General features: G+C 41.3%; 1 protein-coding gene across 1 annotated transcript in view; it reads right to left on the minus strand.

Annotated features, from left to right (window-relative positions):
- The window catches only part of PHACTR2 (phosphatase and actin regulator 2), a 60,196-nt gene that overhangs the window by 6,409 nt on the left and 30,652 nt on the right, over window positions 1-23,135 (minus strand). The window contains exons 3-10 of the mRNA XM_063124585.1: window positions 22,103-22,183; window positions 19,030-19,188; window positions 14,859-15,110; window positions 12,220-12,754; window positions 9,228-9,418; window positions 6,998-7,154; window positions 5,971-6,026; window positions 2,527-2,588 (exon numbers count right to left, since the gene is read on the minus strand). Of these exons, the coding sequence (XP_062980655.1) occupies window positions 2,527-2,588; window positions 5,971-6,026; window positions 6,998-7,154; window positions 9,228-9,418; window positions 12,220-12,754; window positions 14,859-15,110; window positions 19,030-19,188; window positions 22,103-22,183 (1,493 nt within the window). The remainder of the gene's footprint in view (window positions 1-2,526; window positions 2,589-5,970; window positions 6,027-6,997; window positions 7,155-9,227; window positions 9,419-12,219; window positions 12,755-14,858; window positions 15,111-19,029; window positions 19,189-22,102; window positions 22,184-23,135) is intronic.

Below are 23,135 nucleotides of genomic sequence, written 5' to 3' on the forward strand. Positions count from 1 at the left end.
TAAGTTTAATAAACCAAAGGAAAACTGAGGACAAGGACTAACCCTGGAAGAGATAAGCACAGAAAACAAGCAGGATTTAGAATCATTGAATTGGAAGAGCTCTTGATGGTCATCTAGGTATTAGTTACCACATCCAGTTTGTGCCATCTCCAAATTTGATGAGCATCCCCTATATTCCATCATCTAAGTCATTCATAGAGATGTTGAACAACACTGGGCCTGTGACAGAACCTTGCAACACCCCACTTGTCACTTCTCTCCACATTGATGAAGAGCCGTTAATTAGCCCTCCTTGGGTATGGTCCATCAGCCAGCTACAAATCACCTAGTACTATCATTTACATAGCTCACATTTTACCAGCTTGCCAACAAGATTATCATGGATAACCTTACTGAAAGCTTTGCTGAAATCAAGAGATGGTATGTCTGCTGCATTCTCCTGATCTACCTAGTAATTCTGTCAAAGAATGAGATATGGTGGCAAATGGCCATGGCAGAAAAAATGATGTACCAACTGAAATTAGTTCATCCAAATATCTGGTTTTTATAAAATATGGCACAATTTTATTTTAAAGACAAATCAGGGACATATGCAGCAATATTTGTTAAAGCCTTTCCTCAGATTATGGAATACAGTATAAATATAATTTGTTATTATGAAGAACTATAATGAAAACCTTCAAGTAGCCAATGGATTTTACCTATATTTTTGTCTGTATAGTAAAGGGGGGGGGGAGTTAAATGTACTACTCTCTATCAACAACTAGATTTAAACCACTTTGGCTATTGGGCAATATAGTAAATAAAAGAAATTAATTTGTTTGTCTTTGGAGCATTAATAAAATATATATTATTTTTAAAAAGGAGATAAGATTGGTTTGGGTTTACTTGTTCTTGAGAAACCTGTGCCAGCTCTTTGTGATCACAGCAATTTTCCTAAATACCCACAGACTGACTGATATTAATGATTGCTTCTAGAAATTTTCCAGGTATCAGTGTCAAAATGACTGGTCAGTAGTTGCCCGGATCCTCTTTTCTTCTTGTTTTTGAAGATGGGCAGAACATTTAATTGCCTTCACCTGTTCTCCAGAATTTTTCAAAAATTATAGACAGAAGCTCCGAGATTACATCTACAAGTTCCTTTAGTACCCTAGGATGCAACTTGTCAGGCCACAAAGACTTAAAATTTATTTACAATGTCTAGGTGTTCCTGCACTATCACTCTACCTATTTTGGGCTGCAACTGTTTTATTGTGGTTTTAATTTTTGTGAACCGCCCAGAGAGCTTCGGCTATTGGACGGTATAAAAATGTAATAAATAAATAAATAAATAAAATTATTGTGGTTTTAATTTTTGTGAACCGTCCAGAGAGCTTCGGCTATTGGGCAGTATAAAAATGTAATAAATAAATACAATTTCTTGCTCATTGGAATGTTTTGCAATTGTGCCTTCCATATCTCACTTTTAAGGAACTTCCACCCAACTTGCACTCTCCTCTCAAGTATTTCCACCCACCTTTCCTAAAGACAGCTTTCCTGAAGTCTAAGGTGCATATCTGGCTATTCTTGGCTTTTGCTTTCTCAGGCCTTAGCTAGACCTAAGGTTTCTCCAGAGATCGTCCCGGGATCATCATGTAAATGACACACAGGGGATCCCGGGAGCAGGCAGGGACGACCCTGGGATAAACCTTAGGTCTAGCTAAGGCCTCACTTACCATGAAGCCCAAGATGGCACAGAATTCATCTACGTGGAAACGCATTAAGAAGCATTTCCTGTTTTTATCTGGTTTTTCATGAAATTGGCTTTGGTCCATCAGCGGCACACGAAGCAAGAAGAGCAGAATAAACACTACCTAAAAACCTGCTTTTCACAGATCAAACTGCACATCAAGCTGCTTTACTTTGTGGTTGGGTGGGTGGACTCCCACTCGTAGACGTTAACATCATCAACTCCATAGATACTACTCAGCTAATGAGAGAGGCTGACTCCCTGCCCCTTTCCACACTCCCCTGATTCACTGAAGAGCCTGTACTGAAGAGTGTTCTCCACTTGCGAGATGTAGTTCTGTATGAGGAAAATTAGCTATAGGCTAATCATTTATTAATAATATATGGTTGTGGTTAACTGAAGTCACTACGGATTTATAGCAAAGAGATTGAATGTAGTTTCTACTGAAATACTCACTGCCTGTGCAAAGTATAGGACTACAATTCTCACCATACCTTCACTATGAGTGTGAGGTTTTACAATCACACGACAGGAAATGGCCAGGCAGAACCTGTTCTGATGAATAACCAACACTCCTAGAAATCCTGATTATTTGAGCACTGTCTGATATGTGGTGCACATATCAGGCAATGCTAACAGAACCTAGATTGAACCCATTCGCAAGTCCAGGCTTCTCAAAGATCTCCATCACAACGATACCGCGAAAAGCCCCACTGGAATGGCAAAAAGGAGACGCACAAATCCAGCTTCATTTGGCATTGCAGACCGATGTCTATTGAACAAGAAATTTTGTGTACCTTTCTGCTGAGACTGCGCTTCAGCTCTCTCTTGGCTTCTTGTTCCTCTTCTTCATTCTTTTCTATTTTTTGATGAAGGGGGAAAGTGTATTTAAGGAGTATTAATAGGTTATGCTTGTATGGCTACACAAAACTTCAACGTTTGTATTTCTCAGCCATTCCAGGTGGTGTATTACCCATGCTATAGTCATCATCCTAGACAAGGAACAGAGAACAAGCAGCTCCCATAGTTTAAATTACATTGGATTAAAATACAAACAGCCAGCATCCCAAAGAAAGAATGGCTAAACTAAGTGTGGTTAAAATTGGCAACGATCATTCTGTCTAATGGATGATGGCGCTTTTGGACAAAGTGCCTTTCCTTTTCAATACACATATCAGAGAGCTTCCTGGAGACACTTGACTGTCGCAACTGTTGTGCTCTTTTCGATGCCAGATGAAGAGGTTATTTTCCTAGGCATTTTAGTTTTTCAGTTTCTGTTGTTTAAAATGTATTTTAAATGTATTTTAAACCTTTGGACTGCTGCTAGGTTTTATTTGGGTTTTTATTTTTATTTCATACTGTAATCTTAAACTTTTATATTATTATTATTATTATTATTAATAATAATAATAATATTAATAATAATAATAATTTATTTATGTTACCCACCTCTCCCTTTGGATCAAGGCAGGGTACAACGCAAACACCATAAAATACATATATTGTATTTTATCGTGTTGTATTTTATGGTTTAAATTCTTGTGCACCGCCCATTGAGTATAGAAATGTAATGCATAAAATAAATATCTGAACGCTTCCCTAAGGTTTGTGAGCGCTTATGCACTTACCTTTAGGGTGCTGGAAGCATGTTTAATAGTTGTGCAGAGGAAGGAATTTCAAAAGAAGTACCTTGCATGAAAAGCTACACCTGCTGGAATTCCTTCTTCTGCCCAACTCTTAAACATGCAAGAGCCCTGTCCTCTTTTGTATCTGGCCACACTAATCCTTCCAGACCACTTCCAGCATGGGACAGCAGAGGAGAAAGGAGTGATTTTGTTCAGAAGGATCTATGTTGAATCACTTCAGTTTCTTCAGGTGTGTGAAGGGAGGGGCTTATAAGGACTGGCTTGGAAAATGCATTTATGCTCCTGAAGCATAGAAATACTGTCTGGCAGGTCAGACATCTCTTTAGAACAGGGCTCTCTTTCCGCCCAAGGGCCAAAATCAAGGGCGGGGGGCATTCCAGTGGCAGGTGGTGCCAAAGGCAAAATGCAAGCATATTGCAGCTTAAAGCTCTTACGGCTAGTAACGAGTCTTAGGAAAGGCATTTCAACCTTTTAGAATGGGGGAAAATGTGCAAAAGCCAGAAAACCACCATATGATTACTGGTCAGAGTGGGGAACCCCAGAGGGCTGGATTGGGACCCCAGGCAGGCTGGATTTGACCTATGAGCCGGAGGCTCGAGAGCCCTGCTTTAGAACTTTATTGCTCCTGCATGAATTGCATCTCATCCAGGCTATAGATGGTGGCAAATTAAGCAGTGATATACCAAATAAAATATTTGGCTTTAGAGGAGAGTAAATCATTAGTTCATATGATTAACATGGCATGTCAACAGTGACCATTTGGGCTAGGTTGTGCTCTTAGAAGAGTGCCATTGCAATTTATTCACCACAACTACCACTCAGTCTATATTTACCCCATCACCACAAGGATGCAGAAAATGGGTTGATTTATGTGGTAGATGCAGATTGAGTTGTGAGTTGTATTTGCAATTACGTAGCCACTGTACTGCGAGAACAACTCAGCTCAGACATTCTTAACCCATTTTTTCTCCATACTGGTTTGGCTCTCAAACTTATGTATCTATCAGCACCCTTTTTAACACAGTAGCTTTGCCATATAGAGCAAATGCATGGCATTTTATACCATGTTGCCTTCTGATCTATTTAATTTGACAGGATTTCCATCTATCCGTTTGACCATTTGTCACACACAGACCATTCAAGTTTTGTGCTCCAATGTAATCCAGAGCATAAAACTGAAAACTGAACTTTCCACCATGTCCCTGTGGGGATTAGTTATGTTTAGATTACTTTGCAGGCGTGCTAGGGAAATGAAAAAGAAAAGACAAACAGAGCTCTGGGATACTGGAATGCTGCAGAAAGTATATTCTGTTTGCTGGTTTTACATACAAAGATAATCATTAATATTCCACAGCTGGCACACAGAGCTACAGCATGTTTCTAGAAAGCCAGTTTTGGCAAGATGGCAAACCCCACAGACACCAAGACTCCAGATCTGCAATGTGCTAAATATAAAGTGGCTGTTAACTAAACTCGCTGTGAAAGATTACAGATATTCAGCCTCCTTGTTATAATTCAATCCTATTAAACCAATGCACAGATATGATGCCTTGGTCACAAAACAAGATGCTTAATTCAAATCACTGTGCACGATGCTAGAAACTACCTGCTTTCGTCTCAGAATTCTGGACAAGTCTAAAGCTTTTTGATCTAGATTTCAGATTGGCATGTCATGTGATTGTGCACTATCCTAGCGTCTCAAGGGAAAAAAATATTTATACGCCATTCCTTCATTCACATATACATACATACAAAAACACATACACGCACACATACGCACATGCATGTCTGTATGCAATGGGCAACTTTTCATCTCTGAGGGCTGTATTCCCATAGAGTGAATACATCTTCTGCCTCACTCACTTCCCCCCAGTCACTCCTCAGGTTTAACCATTCTCTCCTTGCAATCCAGATTAAGATTCCACAGCACTGTTGTTAATTTAAATTCTTAAACTTAAAAGCAATGTGTGTGGGGTGGGGTGGGGAGGGGTGAGGGACACCACCCCCTCCCCCCAATCTCTCCTGCTGCTAAGCAGGGAACAGCTGAGCAGTGGTAAAAACAGGACGGTGCTGCAGATAAACTTGCTCTTCAGACCTGCCCCCTTTTCCCCACTGCTCAGTTGTTCCTTGCCAACCACTTGAGCAGAGTGGTGGGATCTACATTTTTAAAGTGCTGTTCCCTCCCTGCTCAGACAGAAGGGGCCACTTTCTCCCCAGCCAGGCCGGCAAGAGGCTCTGCAGCCCTCACAAAATACAGCCGAGGGCTGAGGATTGCCCACTCCTGGTATAAAAAGAATTTGGATGAGAATCAAACATTGAAGAAACAGTGAAACTGAACTAAATTCAAGAGAATCTTGATATAAGCATAGGAAGGTCCCATGAGATACTTTGGTGGCCTTCTGCACCTTCACTTGATTCACGGTGAAGCTTGCAGATTTAATCAATGACTAAGTTTTCACATGCGGGGGTAGTTAACAAGCACATAAGAAGAGCCATGCTTGCTGCATCAGGCAAGGGTCCATCTAGTCCAGCACTCTGTTCACACAGTGGCCAACAGAAGCTTTCTAAAGATATCAATCAGGCTGGAATGCTTACGCCGCAAGATGTTTCTTTGTTCTAGCTCTTCAGAAGTAGGCCTCTGGCTAAGTCTCCTGCAAAAAATGAAATAAGAATTCAGTCATCAAGGTTTCAGATGGCTTCGAGGGGCTTGATTTTCAAAACAGTTTTTCAAATGCCAATTGACAATCTATAGTTATAATGGCTGTGCCATTATAACTATATAACTTTGGTGCTGAACAGGAATAATTTTGATTGTGAAATACATGCATATTTATCATTTAGGTGTGGTGTCAGTATACCAAATCTATGTATAAAATTGTATTAACTTTTCACAAAATAAAGTATGTAACTGAATGTGCTTATGTATGAATCAATGACATGTATGCTTTTAGGCTGCTAGGACGGAGCAAACTTAAGATAAAGTGAATTTGCATTCTTAGAAAACCAAAATAAAATGACTAATCCATTCATTAACAGTAAAAACAAAACAAAAACCCACTCACCTACTTCAATAGGCTCAGGCAATGCATGAGGGAATCAAATGAGACTATGCAATAGAAAAATAAAAGGCCAGAGAAGGTGTAAGGCTGGAGATATTTATGCACAGTCAAGGCAAAATACTCTTTGATTCATGCCACTGCAAGCTGTGAACTGATCAAGGAAATTCATCAAGAGCACGTCTGAAATCACTCAAAATATTTATTTTGCCTTATGTATTTGGCCTAGCTTCAGCAGAAAAAGTATGAATGGTTGGGAGTGGAATGTGGCCAAGATATTGGTTATGAACAATACTGTTACATTTGAAGAAGGGAAAGCGTCAGTGTGTTCCTTCTATTCAGATGAGAGCAAACTTAGCCAGACCAAGTGTCAGACCAAGAGTCCTTTAGTGGACTCATAATTATAAAGTGTAATTTATTTAATTTTAAAGTGTAATTTATTTATTTCGCTGTGTTAAAGCATACCTCCAGCTCAAAGGACTGGGAAACAAAGTCTGTTGCAGACACCAGGCGTGCCGTCACGCTTTCCCCTCACCTCCCAAACTTGCTCAGATGACAACTGATACCTCACTAGCTTTGTGCCGATCTGATGTCTGATTTCCTGCCTCTCCTCTTCAGATGTTCTCGGCAAGATGTTTTTGTCTTCCAGTTCTTTTTTCGATGGCCTATTGCCAAGTTTGATTGCCAGAGTATCTCTACGACGTATTTTACTTGCTAAAGAGCCTGGGATGGTGTGTAGGAAGAAGATAAAGAGAGATTTTTCATTCATTTATATTCAGGTTTAAATATATCAAACTCTAGCAAGGGCCTTTAAATGTGGACTGTCTCTATCATTTTGCTCCTTTCAGTGGAGGATTTTTTTAAAATTAATATGCAAAGCAAAAATATTTTTGACCTACTTCATAACAGAAAGGAACAACCTGCTGATTAGGAGGAGGTCAAAAAGATCACAAACTTCCTGCAAAACCTAGGAAATAATTTGGTATAAACTCTGCTTTGGCAGATTTGGAGCAGGATAAAGCAATTTTAGTCATCTCTCATTTCTTAATGCATTTTCATCTTTTAAATTATTGCCCTTAGCATTCCTGACAAATAATTATTCCTAAACAAATATATAACACGTTCAGGCTGCAATCCTATACATATGTACCTGGGAGTAAGTTTCTGAGTTTTAACAATTTTATTATTTCCTATAGAAAGCAAAGCACCAGGGGAAAGGAGAAAAAGAAAGTTTTATTGAACAAAGTGGGATTTATTTCTGAATAAAAACACATAGGGTTGTGCTGTTACGATATAGTTATCATTGGTGGGGTGGGTGGGAAACATGTGTTTAGTGCACACACAGAGATCAAGAGCAAAGGTTTCTGGAGAAAAGCAGTTTGATCTCAAAACAATCAGAAGGAACAAGCAATTTGACACTTTCCCACAAAACCCTCCTAGCCTATTAACTTCTATCAATAACATGTATATTTAATTTATTTTTATGTGTAATATTTATATCCCACCTTTCACCAATACAGCCTCAAGGAGGCTTATAACACAATATTAAAATATAAGATGCAAAAACGCAGAAGCAAAAATATAAAACAACAGATAGGTAAGTAAAGCCAAGAGGTAAAATCCCAGATAAAGCAGAAGTAAAAATCCATTAAAATTTATGTATTCCTTTAAAAATATGTATAGTTCACCTTATTTCCAAGGAGTTCTAGGCAGCTTACAACAAGTCAATCATTTAACAATTAAAATCATCCTTCCAGTTTACAGTATAACATAGAACAGCAGCAGATGCAAAAGCAATCAAAATAGTTAAAATATTCAAAAATGTACCCCAACCAAGGTAATGGCATTCTGCTATTTAAGGAAACCAGAGGGCCCCTGTATCAAAACACCGCACTAACTTTAGCAACAATGCTATTCCACTGGTAGCAGGAACAGCTGTTCCTAGGTGTGCACTAACTGCTGAAGCTGGTATTGTTGTTATCACCCCTACAGTGCCAATGACTGCAGCAAGGAACTCTGCTTTCCCTAACTGTTGACACTTCTGCAAAGGCCCAGCCCAAGGCAGGTCGCCACCCTCCCTCCCGATCTGCCTGCCCACCACACAGCCGCTTTCTTTCCTGGGCAGGCGAACACACACGCAGTGTGCCTCAACAGCTGTGCACCTGTCAGCTGGGTTAATTTTGTTTGTGCGCATCGGCATGCCCGGCACATCCCCAGCGCGCTACCTATAAGGGGTTTCCACCTTCAGGAGCCGTGCGGCAACTGCACGTGGGGCAAAGTATCATAAGAGGTCCGGGAACTTCCGGGAGTTCCCGCAATACTTTGCCCGACCTCATACAGGGGAGGTGGGCATAATACTTTGCCCGACCAGCGCACTGGGGAGGTGGACATGCCTACGCACACAAACAAAAGTAAACAGCCCAGCCAGCTGCACGGGACCAGGCAGGCAGGGTCGGGAGGTGCAGAAGTAGAGTGGGGCAGAGCGGGAGGGGAGGCGCAGCATGCAAGCAAGCAGCTGCTTATTGGTCCTGCCAGCTGCCTGCATGGGCAGCCAGCTGTCCCGCTATGCAGGCAACCAGCAGGATCAAGAAGTAGCAGACTCTTTGAAGGGGTAGAGCACCACTCCTCACCTATTCCGCGGTCTGCTGCGCCCGCTTCCTCCCACTTCATGGTAGGGGCAGCCCTGCTTCTCCATGTAGCAATGACTTCATGGAGATACAAAGCAAAGGGAAACTTAATTTGACAACAAGTATGGGGTTTTTCTCTCACTTTAAAAGTGATTAACGGCCATCTTACTTCCACTACATGCATCATCATCATCTTCATCATCTGTGTAGAGTATAGGGCCATCTGAATCTGAGTCACTGGTGTGGTTCTCTTTGCTGCTTTCACTTTCTGGAGTGTTCAGGGCTTCAGAAGGTTCGTCTGTCAAGGCAGGGCTTCCCAGGTCAGAGTCCTCTTTTACAGGGTCTTCTTTGGTAGTGGAACTGCCCGCCCATACAAAAAAGCAAAAACAAAATTGTAGCATTAGCACAAATTACTAAAGAAACATGATACTGGTACTGCTTACATGCAAGAGCCACACACACAGTCACGAGACAACTGTGTCACACTAGCTGACTTTTACAAAATTGTAATCAAAAGTTGTTTGCACAAAAGAAAAAGACGGAAGAAAACATAAGAGTCCTTTGATTAGGCTGATGGTTGCTTATATAAGGTGAAAGAAATGGCGCTAGTTCCCTAAGCACTAGTCCAATGGCAGACTAGTGGAACACAGCCCACCATCTCTAACGTGTGTTCTCCCATATAAAAACACTGTGGGAAGTGTAGATAGGGGTGTTTATATGTGTAGGGTTCCACTTGTGCTAAATTCCACACTGAACCTAGTGCAGAGCTTGGATTTCTAAAAAACACAGCTTCCATTTCTAAATATATTGCAATTTTTATCTGTGCAGATAAATGAAAAAAATATTCAGACTCTGTCAGCTCACATACAACACACACGATGGATTGGCTCTCTCATGTGAGTCATCCCCGGGGTTTGAGTGCGATTTCCAATGATAAGTGCTGCTCCAGCCCCTGCCCCTCAACAGCACTCACCCCCCACAATATACACAAACACATGTTGACAGCCAGTTGGCCACTGTGTGAACAAAGTGTTGGTCTAAATGGACACACGGACACACACTCAAGCTTACTAGGTAGCAGCAGGAGCCAGGAAGGGCTCCCTTTTCAACAGCATGACCAGCTGGGCTGCTGGTCATGCTGTGTAGCAAAGTGCTGGCCAGGGGACCACCATCTTCACTGGCCCAGAGGCTCTCCAGGGAAATGAAGATGGTAGGTGCACCTGGAGCTTTGCTGCATAGGGTGCCTAGCTTCTCTAAATGTGAGAGAGAGAGAAAGAAAGAAAGAAAGAAAGAAAGAAAGAAAGAAAGAAAGAAAGAAAGGTGTTGTAGTGACTAGCATCAGTTGCAATATGCCCTTGCCAGGTGCTGACAACAGGCATGTTTCCTGCAAAGCTGCGAGCCCCCATCATCTGCTGCTATCTCTGGCAATTGTTTGGAGATCCCCAGACTTTAAGCCCCCAAAGTCTGGTCCTAATGACACCAATTCTAATTTGGAAACAAACTGTGGTTTATGCAAAGCACGTTTTGCCTGGTTTGATGCAATTGTAAGCAACGTCTTGCTACAAACCAACCAAGTAGTCAGGGAGGGGAGGAGGAAGGCAGCCTTTAAGCCCCATGGTCTGGTGTTACACACAAACTTATTCAGTGACTTCAGAAGGTTCCACTGGTAAAAGAGCTGAATTTCTCTGCCCCATATAAATACCTTCATGTAGTCCAATAACATTCAGCTCCCTATATAACCTTACTGCCGGTCTACCATCATCTAACCATACTTTATCTCTCTTCACCACTACTCCCTACTCATGGGTCCCCTCAGAAATATGGATATAGTTCATAATCCAAGAATTCAGATGTCACATTCAATATTAAAGTGAGCATATTGAACATGTCTATCTACAGTGAAAAACATGCATAACATAAAATAAAAATAAAACATGCATAATGTGAAAAAACAAATTTACACCACAGATATGCAGCATGCTGCCCTTGGACTACATCCAACCCACCAAGGCTTTCTCCCACTCTACACAACTTATGTGCTAATCTCTCCAGTGCAAAGTATGTTTGTTCCTGGGGGAAGTCCTTGATGGTTTCCAAATGGTGTGCTGGCCTTAATTTTAAGAAGAAAATGTAAGTTTTCTATATGTAGGATCTGGATTCCCCACCCACAACCCCACTGAACACCAGGCAACCTCAGAGAGATTCAAATGAACAAGGAACACAGCTGGGCTAAACGCTTTCGAAAGGGATTCTCAGTTCTTCCATGTCACACAGCACGAGGCAAAATACAGAACCCTGATACCATGTTTCAATAAACAAAGTAAAGCAAAGCTGCTTAAGAGGCACACACTGCCACAAGATAGGAGCATATCCTTCCAAACCTGTGTATCGGAACAATGAGGCCAATCCCTCAAATAGGGGCAGATCTACCATACCTGACAACCTCTGTAAGCGTCCATGATTCTGTACAATAGCCAGTGTGTGTGGGTGTGTGCCTTAACTCATTTTTATTCTTCCTGCTCCAGAGAGAAGGACTTTTCAGTGCTCCACTTACTGCCTTTATAACCCTTAAGTTGCCCTCTGATGACCTCACCAGTGGGTTTGTAGATTGTTTCAGTCAGCCTTCTTCCAACCTACTGGTCACCTTTGTCAAACGTGATGATCAGAGAACCAGGGTTAGCTTACCAGCTGCCCTTCCTAGCAGCTGCCCTTCCACATGTTTTTGACAACCATCTTGTTTTAAAAAAGAACAATGAAACCCATCATGCTTTTTTCATTCGAACAAACCAGAGGAAGAAAATATCTGCAAATGAGCCTTGACTTTGAAGCCCAATTATAGACTTGCAGATACAGAATTGAGAATCAAAGCACTAAGTCATATTGTTAATGCATCTGCTTAATTTCGTTAATGCTTCTGCTTAATTTGTTGTTTACAGGTTGCACTAATGTTTCCTCCCACTTCTGCTTGTGGCTATGAAAATAAAATTAAAAATATTAATTACAAAGAGAAATTACTTAGCAAAATCCTTCTGGGTCTGAAAGCACAAGTTCAAATCTCAAGTCAAGATGCCTAAAGAGTGCCGGAATTATTCAACTATTTCCCTAAATCTTGTGGCATTGTGTCCCTACATTATTCAACTAGCTGAGAGATGTAGTCTTACCATTCTGTGTCTTCTCCCCCAATATCCAGGCTATTGTCTAAGACAGCACTGGTTGAAGAGTTTTTGCTGTCTGCTTCAGTTTGCGTATGGAGATCATTGGAATCTGTGCCAGGGACAGACGGGCCAATTTCAGTGCTAACTGGCACATCTTGTGTGTCTGAGAAACCAGTGGGCTGAGTGCCTGGAGATAGAGACGGGATGAATGGAGGAAGAGGAGGTGGAACAGCAGGAGGAGGGGGAGGAACAGTAGCCGTGCTCTGCTGGGTTGTATCTCCAGGTTCAGGAATAACACGGAGAGGCTCTTCTGGCTTAGAGTTTTCCACCTTTTTTTCTGAGTTGTCTACTGCTGTATTTGAGGCTGAAGAAATGTCCCCATCTGTAGATGTTCGTGTAGTTAGCTGCTTTCCATGCTTCTTCTTGTCTCTGGGTGTCCCTGTGCCTGTTTTGCTTGATGCTGGCTCTTTAGATGTTTTAGGGCGAGATGACGTAGATGATGACTTCGAAACAGGCACTTTTTTTAAATTAGAGGAACTAGCTGAAATGAGAGAACATACACCTCATCATTCCATACACTTTTTTTAAAAAAATATTGTATTGTTAATAGAGGCTCCATTCAGACAACACATTTCTCAATGGTAGTTTTAGAATTCCACAGTGAAGTTTTTACAGGACCATTGAGAAATGTGTGGGCTGGAGGGAAAACTCCACCCCACGGTGGAGTTCTTTTAAAAAGAAAAAACTCCACACTGAATATCCACGCTGTGCAGAGGAGAGTTTCTGCACACAACAGTTGTGTTGTGTGTAGGGCTCTGTGGAGTTTCCTGTTGTGTTGAGTGGACTTTTCCCACTGGCTACAGAGTTCCCTGGCCAGAGCGGTGAAAGGAGCGAGTGCAGCTCTAGGACAGCTGTTGGGATTGTGGGTTGGTTTTTCTGCAACAATGATGGTAGAGAGGGTGGAGGAACTGTCAATCAAGCATCGCATTGCCTTTTACTCAACTCCACAATAGCCCACGGTCACACAACAGTGGAGTTAGAACATGTTGTGTGGGGAGTACCCCCTACAAACTCAACAGCTGAGGGGAGTTTTCCCACTGCATAGAGAAATGTGTTGTCTGAACTGAGCCAGATTCTGCATTTCTATGAAGATTTTCAGACTTAACACTGGAAAACCTGAAGGTATTGAAATAGTACTTATAGCACCAATGTGTAATAAGTATGTAAATACTTACTGACCCAGGGCACATGTATGGTTAAACAATAAGAGAGCTATGTGCCAGATCAAGCATGGCCCCCTTCCCTCACCCCACCTCTGGAGTATGAATTTCCCCTGTCCACTGTCAACACATAGTGGCCATGATTAACACTGATGTTGCTGTAGTACTGGCTAAGGCCAGTGAAGGAAATTTGTGCAAGATTCCACAGCCCACTGCTAGGTGCTTAGCCATAATTAAAGAATTACCAGCTGACTGGGTGATTGAATGAGGAGACAAGAGAAGAACTGGGAATTCATTATTATTTTTAGAAATCTGGTTCTTTTACTGACAACAAAATCAAAAACAGGGAACAGCCACACTGACTGCTGCAAGAATTGCTGCACTCCCATGGGCAATCAGCAGTTTAAATGTCTGAGCTGCTACTGTTGAGACAAAATACTAATGTACACTGGCTGTTTCTGTGGCTTCAACATTCAGGTCGGGGCAATTGGGCACTTTTGAGGTTCACGAATTCTTGAATGAAACTTGGGATTCTTGGACATTTAACAAAACAGCAGGTTTCCCACGCTCATGGTTGCTAAAGTAGTTTTGAAAGTATGACTATGAAGCACTGGGCGGGGTATCAAAACGAAGGAAGCACGTAAAGAGCCTCCACTGTGTCCTATCTCACACGATTTCCATGTCCACATATATAGACTGTTCATCTTTCTCCACATTTGGGGGAAATCAATTCAGAATAAGTTATTGTCGAGTAAGTGTAATGTATTCGCAAACTGTGCTTTGGCAGTTGTGTTTGTGAAAGTAATATGCAATCATTTAACCACATCCCAGTATTTCTCACCTAGCTTCAATGCTGAACTATCATTTCATTTTTATTTATTTTACATAGTAGTGTTTTCAAATGGGCTTTGTTGAGCAGGAAGTCTACAGATGTATATTATTTTAACAAATATTTTGCAGGATTCTAATGAAAAACCTTGCTAACTACAAAGCAAGCCCTGGCAGCTGCATGCTCTACACAGGGCCATATGTTGCCCACCCATGCACTATGGAGGCAGCAGAAAATACAACAGCCTGAATACCATCATATGCATAGCCAAATGTCACCTGACTGTGTTTTCATGTAGCTGTAGCTTTTGCTCAGTTTCACACAAGTTAACTGGGAAATGTTGCTGCCCATTGTTATTGTGGCCAACAGGTCAAGATGGGCTGAGAAGCAGAGGCAATGATAGTTATTAGACGTAAAACTAGTTTCTAGGTAGAATCAGTAAGAACACAAGGCCAAGGGAGAGTTAGTCACTGATTACACACATTTGAGCATTAGGTATTTCTGACTTTTAAAGCAAGCAATAAGCATTATGAATCCAAAGCTGAGCACTCAGGGGCTAATATGCACAGCCTGTATTATGGAACAACGGTACTCACCAGTTTCTCGGTTCGCACTGCGGCTTGTTGGCTTGGGAGGTGGAGCAGAGGCCTGCTTAGCAGGAGCCTTGCCCTTTTTTTTAACATGTGGCACTTCGTTAGTCTTATGGCTAGTGGTAGCAGCAGCAGCAGCATTTTTTGGAGGTATGGTTGCTTTTTTAGCTTTAGGCTTAGATTTAGGAGGTGGTGGTGGAGGAGGAGGAGGAGGAGCACGGGGTACTGAAGTTTCAGGACGTTTAGGAAGAGGTTTCTCTATGAATGAGAAAGTGAACAGAAAGCAACTGACAAATGGACAACAATGAGCAAAAAGCTAGACAAACAAACAGATACACTTCTTGGTACTGCTCCAGCTCTTGAGAATCAGGATCAGTTTTGCTTTCATTTATAAAAAGAAAAGAAAAGAATTGCCACCAAGTTATGCTGACCTTTCTAGTATATCTCCCAGGTCTATGTTCCCCAAGTGGTACAGAGGGGATCTCAGAATGCAAAAGCAAAGATAATTACTTTTTAAAACCATTTCCTCCTTATTAAAGGAGGATAAAGTCCATTATATCAGTTTGTGTTATCGCAATCATTTTACAGATGTTTCCCTAGCGAGCCTAACTGAATTTCCTCTCATTCTCCACCCTCTTGTTATATCTCTAACCCACTCTCAAGAGTTAAGCAGTGTTCTTATTAGAAATAGTTAGTACGTAAAAACAAACAGTGTGATAGAAAATTAAATATAGCTGGTGACATAGTTAGTACAGGTGGTATGCAAACATGCCCATTTTGTTACGTTTTGACTAACAGGAAAATTTCTCTGTATTTTTTTCAGGTTACCAATTATAGTTTAATTAACTTTTCTGTAATCAGTTCTGGACCAACTATTAGGGCAACTATGACCAATCATTTATACTCATAAATGAGTTTGATACATGCTGGGTATTTTTTTAAAAAAAGAACATATTGTAAGATTTATAAGTAAAAAATCTAGGGCAAAATCTGTTATCCAGCATGCATCAATAGTCATTTACTCAAAATACAAGCAGATGAAAACCTGTCAGCATGTTCTTATTAGCCTGGTGCAAGATAAGAACTTCCATTTAAACATGCCTGTTGGTGGCTGACACCCCATCATTATTACTAATAGCAATACTCAAAATGTAGAAAGCAGATGCAAGACGACAAGCTTCAGAAAGATTTAGTTTCTAGAAATTTTAGCTGGAATACCTTCACTTAGAAAATTACTTTTAACTCATTCTGTGCTGTACCAATCTACCAAGGTCTAATCACCAAGGCATTCAACATTTTATTATAGTTAGGCTCATTTGCTGCATTGTTAAAAGGCCCATTCCTAGACATGAAAAGAAATCAGATATACAATTCCATACCCGGTTACATATATTTAAATTTCCCCAAGATCAGCATAGGGCATAATTATGAGAACATAACCAGGAGCAGAATTGCAGCACTAGTTTATAGCAAATTTTAATTCCTCATAGAGAGAAACGATTAGAAATATGAGTTCTCAAAACCCCCAAATACCAACAAGCACATATAATCTATCTGCTGTGGCGCGCACACTGATATAAGTGAAAACCATCCATCCTATCCTGCATCTTAGTGTGTACATCATGTGACAGGTCATCTGTCATAGAATAGTAGAGTTGGAAGAGGCCTATAAGGCCATCGGGACCAACCTTCTGCTCAATACGGGAATCTATATTAAAGCATATGTGACAGACAGCTGTCCAGTTACATCTTGAATGTTTCGGAGAGCCCACAAACTCCCTAGGTAATTGGTTCCATTGTCGTACTGCTTTAATAGTCAGGAAGTTTTTTGTGATGTTCAGCTGGAATCTGGCTTCCTGTAACTTGAGCCCATTATTCCATGTCCTGCACTCTGGGATGATCGAGAAGAGATCCTGGCCCCTCTCTGAGTGCTATCATGTCTCCCCTCAGTCTTCTCTTCTCAAGGCTAAACATGCCCAGTTCTTTCAGTCTCGCCTCATAGGACTTTGTTTCCAGACCCCTGTCTTTTAATGTCTTAGGACGATACTCTATCTCTATATAGGTAGCAGCATCTCCCCTAGAAAATATGCATACCTCTACTTACTAGGGTATTTTCACACGGCCAAAGAGAATCCTAGATCAGGCTGGTAGCTTTGTTTAAAGATGATTTTTCACCATGTTTACTTACCTAACACAGTGCAATTGCCTATTAAGGTTCTGTGCCCAGCTTTCATTTGCCTTGGATTGCTAGGGCTCCTTCATATAGGTCACTGAGGAGGAGGAGCAGCAACAGCTCAAAAATGCCATACATGCGAAATCACATGTTTTAGCAATTAACTTGGAATTACCACCAAAGTTTCGTTCTGTACTCATAATCAACAATGTTGACCACTTAACCGATAAGCACACACAAAAGGCCTTACTCCCTTTTTGCCATTCTTTAATCATAGTCTAACTGCAAGTACAACAGAGTGGCTACAAGATGTTAAAGGATACCTTCTTTAGCTATCTTGAGTGTGCACTGTTAGAAAGACATCTGCCACATCCTTTTTTATCCATGGAAAATGATGGTTAATAACATTACAAAAAATACCCCAGCCATGTGCCTGGGAAACCCATAAGAGGCAATTGAGGCAATGGCCTTCCCTGTTGGTTGTTCCCAGTATTGGGTATTCAGAAATGTACAGCCTTTGTACTGAATACTTTAAGTTAGCTATCATGGACACTAGGCACTGATGGCCATATCCCCTATTAATTTATCTACTCCTTTCTCAATGGCCATCTAAGTGACCATACGAAATTGATAGTGGAACTGCTGTTCAAGAGGGAGTTACTAGAAGGGGGAACGTAATGGCTGTTTTAGACCTTCTGAAAAACTGCTTGCTAAACAACAAAAAGTCATCTTTAGTATAGTTTAAAATAAGGCACCAGACAAATAATGGTCATGTTTGAGAAAAACATGTGGATATTACTAGGAAAGGAAGGAAAGGAACCTCTCGTGCAAGCACTGAGTCATTACTGACTCTTGGAGGGATGCCAGCTTTCGCTGACATTTTCTTGGCAGGCCTTATAGCAGGGTGGTTTGTCGTTGCCTTCCCCGGCCGTTATTACCTTTCCCCCAGCTAACCGGGTACTCATTTTACCGACCTCAGGAGGATGGAAGGCTGAGTCGACCTGAGCTGGCTGCCTGAAACCAGCTTCTGCTGGGATCGAACTCACGCCGTGGGGAGAGTTTCAGCTGCAGAAACTGCTGCTTTACCACTCTGCGCCACATAAGGCTCAGAGATAATCTATATTTACTAGAGATAATCTATATTTTCAAACAAGGTTTTAAAGCAGGGATGGACTACCTAAAGCCCACAGACCTAATCCAGCCCATGGAGGTTTCCCATCTGACCCATGGAAGCTTGGGCTCCTTCTCTGGGCCCTTCCCCTTCCCACGCCCTGCCCCCTGGCCTGGAGGCTATGCAGGCCTGGAGAGGAAATTGTGGGGAGAAATCTGCTTGTTATCTCCAATCTGTTAACGGAGATAACAAGGGATTTCCCATGTGCCATTCACCCTCTCAATGGGTAGACAAGTAGCATGAAGGGAAATCCCCTTGTTAGCTCCAATCATAGAATGTGATGAATGTGCTCTCCTTGTCCCACACCTGCTTCAAGTCGGGAAGGCAAGTGATTAGTGAAGCCAGTGGTGCACTCAGCCACAATTTTCATAGCCCCTGGAATGCCAGACAAATGCACTCTGCTTATACCACACCCTCCCCAAGCAGGAAAGGTGAGTGATAAGTGAGCCTGGTATCACAGCTGAAACACTGGGTTATTTTCTTGCAAAATTACTTTTTCTTTTTTGCCAAGTGGCAGGGCTCTGGGGAAGCCAAGAATCCATTCATGTTCATCACAACAATTAGAAATCTGTCACTATTCCAAACTTAGCAATTTTCTCTTACCTCTAATGGTCTGGCCAACATTTTAGATTATTTTTCATTTAAGTTATATATTTCTGTTTGAACAGAAATCACTTTTTTACTGCCATCTTGTTTCTGCAGAAGCACTTTCTCCTTTGGGATCCTTGTTGTTATAGGCAGTGTTATTTTAATAAAACATACTGTTTATATTAAATAATCTAGTCATATTTTTAAGCAAGAGATAAATCTAGATGGATTACATTTTAAATTACCTTTTTTACCCTCTTTTCTCTCTTCTGGAGCTTGTGCTTTTGCTGATATGGAGTTATTGTCATCTGTAGTCTTTATAACGTTTTCATTCTGTATGGCTTCTTCAGTGATTACAATCGTGTGGCCATTTGAGATGTCAAAATTTACCGCTACATCTCCATCTGAAATGAAAACAAAGACATTTGCTAACCATGATAGGGTATTTAAGAGCCTCCCATTTACAGATTTCCCACTTCTTAAGAAAGGCTTTCAGTAGCATGAGTCACGTGATTTGACATGCATAAAATGTTTTGCAGCTACAGGTTATCACACTTGCTCAGGACACTTGTCTCTAAACACGTCTGCAAATTTTGTTTTCAGGGATTATTCCCTTTCAGAATAAAAATTGTGAGAGGGGAACCTAGCTCAAAAGGTGTGCTAGAGATCCCACTTTCCACAGCGCCCTTCGCTCTAGTTGGCTGGAGGATAGGCTGCCATAGGTGTAGGACCAGAGATTATCTTTCTAACCAAAAGAACAATGACAAAGAAACAAGAAATGAAATTTTATTGAGAAATCACAACAAGGTAGTTCTCAATGTTCAGTCCTGCCCAGACTTAGGATGACTGTACATTAAGGGGAAAACCCCTGCACCCTAACCAGGCTTTTTCTTCTGGAGTCTTTCCACATTTATGACAGGTTCCTTTTGACAACAACCACATGATTTGGAATTGAAAACTTCCCCTCTTTGCAATGCTATTCTGTTCAAGGAACACCCCCATCTAGTGGCAGAATTATAGCACTACACTGGCTTTACATACTGGGGACATCCCACAATGGCCCCATTCAGAAGACACCTTAAACCATGGCTTTAACAACGGTGAATAAGGCTTTTTGCCTTATCCGCTGTGGTTAAAGCTGTGGTTTAAGTTGTCTTCCGAACAGGGTCAATAATTTTAAATACAGTATTATCTCTGATTTTTTTTTTAATCAAGACTACCAGGGAAAAGCACAGGAGATGTCCTGGAGGTAGATGCCATTGTGTAAAGGACTCGCAAACTTCTGTGAGTGGTCAATTACGAGCATGCAATAAATCACTCATGTAGAGAAGCTCTTAGAATCTGGGGTCTCCATGGAGAAGGTAGAGGAGGATCCTCCAGCAGAGCCCCAAATTGCCAGCAGCCCCAATGATTTGTCCAAGCCAATCTTCTCTGCCTCAGGACCAGTGAACACCACACCAGTTGCCTGAATTCCTGTCTGGCTCTCACAGCCCACTGATCATCTTCAGGGCCATAGGAGCTGATGGTAAACCAGCATTGCCAGTGGTGAAAGGCAATGGGAACCGCAGTTCAACATCTGGAGGGCCACATGTTCCCACACCTGCTCTAAACCTGGAACTATTTACATAAACAGAATTATTAGATGCATTAGAGATTTAGATTAGGATGCTTTTGATTTCAATAAACTTTTCAAATGTTGCGATGTTTATCGTCATGATTTGAGTTCTTTTATTATTTAGTAATTAAAACTTACTGAACTTTCAAAGGGTAATCTCACCTTCTGCAAAAGCCTATTCTGGAATTTTTATTGGTATAAATGTCATGTGGTAACAGCAGCATTTCTCTCACTCATCCCTGTTACTACTTCAGTACACTGGGGGAGAGGCAGGGTTACAGTCCGTTAAGTCCCCAGCCTAACAAACAGCTGTTCCAGACACGAGTACTTGGCCCAAAATGTCTTATGCAAGTGCCGTATTTCCAACAAAAGAAAAACAGTGAGGCAAATAAGTGAACTTCACTTTTTACCAAGTCTATTTGTCATTGCAAAAGGCCAGTATCAAGTATTTGATATTCTCTTTAGAGAGAAGTGACCCTTCAAATACATGCCCACATCTGCATGTAACAACAGGTCCTCTAAATATCAACCAACTCACCTTACACTCAGATGCATGGCAGACTCCCTCCTACTCCCAATCCAACATGACAAGCTGGATTCATGTATATTCACATATTGATCTGATTCACACATATCACTAACCCATGTTTTATTTAACCCAAGGTTTGTTGCCCTATCCAAGGTTTGTCTGGCATATGATTGAACAAACAAACCATGGTTTGTTTTCTCAATCCCTGGTTTGTTTCCCCCCTCCTTTACCTGCTCCCTCTTTGAATTCCAAATGCCTTTGCAGCATGTAGTACTGGCATGTAGAGTGGCCATGTTTTTTTCCGCATTCTTGCCCACTGCCTCTGTAGCCTGGCACAAAAACCAATAAATAACACTAACCTATATGGATTGTTTAATTCTGGGTTGTCATACTGTGTGAACCACATTTTGTTAACCACAAACAGCCCAAGAAGAGAATGCATGGTTTTTATGTTAGGTTGTGAACTCTGTTTAAACCATGGGTTGTCATTATGTGTGAACCCAGAACTGTGGGTTATTTGCGAACTCAGCCACTGACCTAATTCATACAAGATACCATGACTCACTGTGAGTTATTTAACCTTGGCAGTCACAGGCACCATTTTGCATATTCAACACCCAACCAGGGATTGTCATGTTGTGCGCACCCAGCCACCCTGGGTCATGCCTTCCTAACTCTCCGCTGCCACTCCCCCAACCCCAAGCTTACTTGGCAGCAGTTTTTCCCTTTCTTTTGTTCGACTGCTTTTTTTTTTTTTTTTAAAGAGAGATTTTTTTTTAAAGTTGTTTTAGTGGTGGCTGGAAAGCAGAGCACCGGCCTCCAGCTGCCCCCATCCTCTTTCTTCCCTTTTGGGACCATGTGGGACCTAGAAGCATTCTGGGAAAGGGAATGGGGTGGGAGCTGGAGGCTGGAGCTCTGCTTTCTAGTTGCCCATAGTTTTAAGTGTTCAATTTTTAAAAAAAAAGTGAAAAAAATCAGGAGGGGCAGAGGACCTCAGCAGGTGCCAAAAGAGGTGGTCCGGGGTGCTGCGCTGCGCACAGGCACCACATTGCTGGCTCCTGCAGCAAAGTGTATGTCGATTAGCTCTCTGCTTCAAAACAATAGGAACAGAAGCAAGGCAATAATTCCTATCGTTTAAATAACTTGTAAGCATTATTATATTACTTGCCATCACTTTGTTCGGTTATTTCCTTCAGGACACCCCTTCTTATCAGCTCCTCTCTGCTCTGTCTAGTTGATATCTTCCTTTCTAGCACTTAAAAGAAAAAGGAAAAAGAGACAAAAGTTAGACATTAATTCACTAAAAATAATTACAGAAGTTGTATTTTTTCCACAAGGGAAGAAAGGATTTTTTAAAAAAAGCAACCTTCTCCTTTGCCCTTCTAATAATTTTTTGAAGTAATTATAAAGGGACATAGTACAGGACAAAAGTGCTGTTTGATATTTTGTTGACAAGTGCAGCCTACAGAAGAGAGATGTTATGAAGCAAACTCATAAAGACAGATCCACACATTCACTGTTTAGGTACTATAATCTGCCTTTTGTAATATAGGGACACATTCTTAAGAACATTATTAGTGCCATGGTCCATCTAGTCCCGCACTCTGTTCACACAGTGATCCAGGCTGATCTTCTATCCAAGCTGGAAGAGAAGTATTTCCGTTCCATAAAGCAATGTATAGCATAGTTCTTGGAAAGTAAAAATATGCCTGAAAAGAAAGTTGCACAACTTACAGCCTGACGCATATTGAAATTCCCTTGTACAGAAGTGACTAGCTGGTGATCCAAGAGCTCTAGTAACAGCATATGCCATGATGAATATACAGACTGTTCCTGGAAGCACAGCACTCCAACCCCTTCGAGTTCCCCTCATGTGGTTCTGGGCCTCAAGACTTTTGTTTTAGACACTTGCCTTATTGGCTTCAGTACAAAGGGACTTTCCTTAACTTCTCTCATGCTGTGATGTAGCTGGCTGTGAAATGATGTAACTTTCTGTACACTCATGTTTTAAAGTTTCCAAGAACTATGCCATATGCCGCTTTATTTTTTTTAAAAAAAGAACATTTTCCTGCTGACATAAAGATGCAGGAAGAAGAACCAATAATTCAATTGAAGCAACTTGGTAGTTCAGAAAGCCAGCCTCAGTAGCACTGATGGAGGTGCGATACTTGTATGGGAAGCATGAATGTTATCCGAGAGACCCACAT

Source organism: Elgaria multicarinata, chromosome 4 (genome assembly GCF_023053635.1).
Source record: "Elgaria multicarinata webbii isolate HBS135686 ecotype San Diego chromosome 4, rElgMul1.1.pri, whole genome shotgun sequence".
Classification (NCBI taxonomy): Eukaryota; Metazoa; Chordata; class Lepidosauria; order Squamata; family Anguidae; genus Elgaria; species Elgaria multicarinata.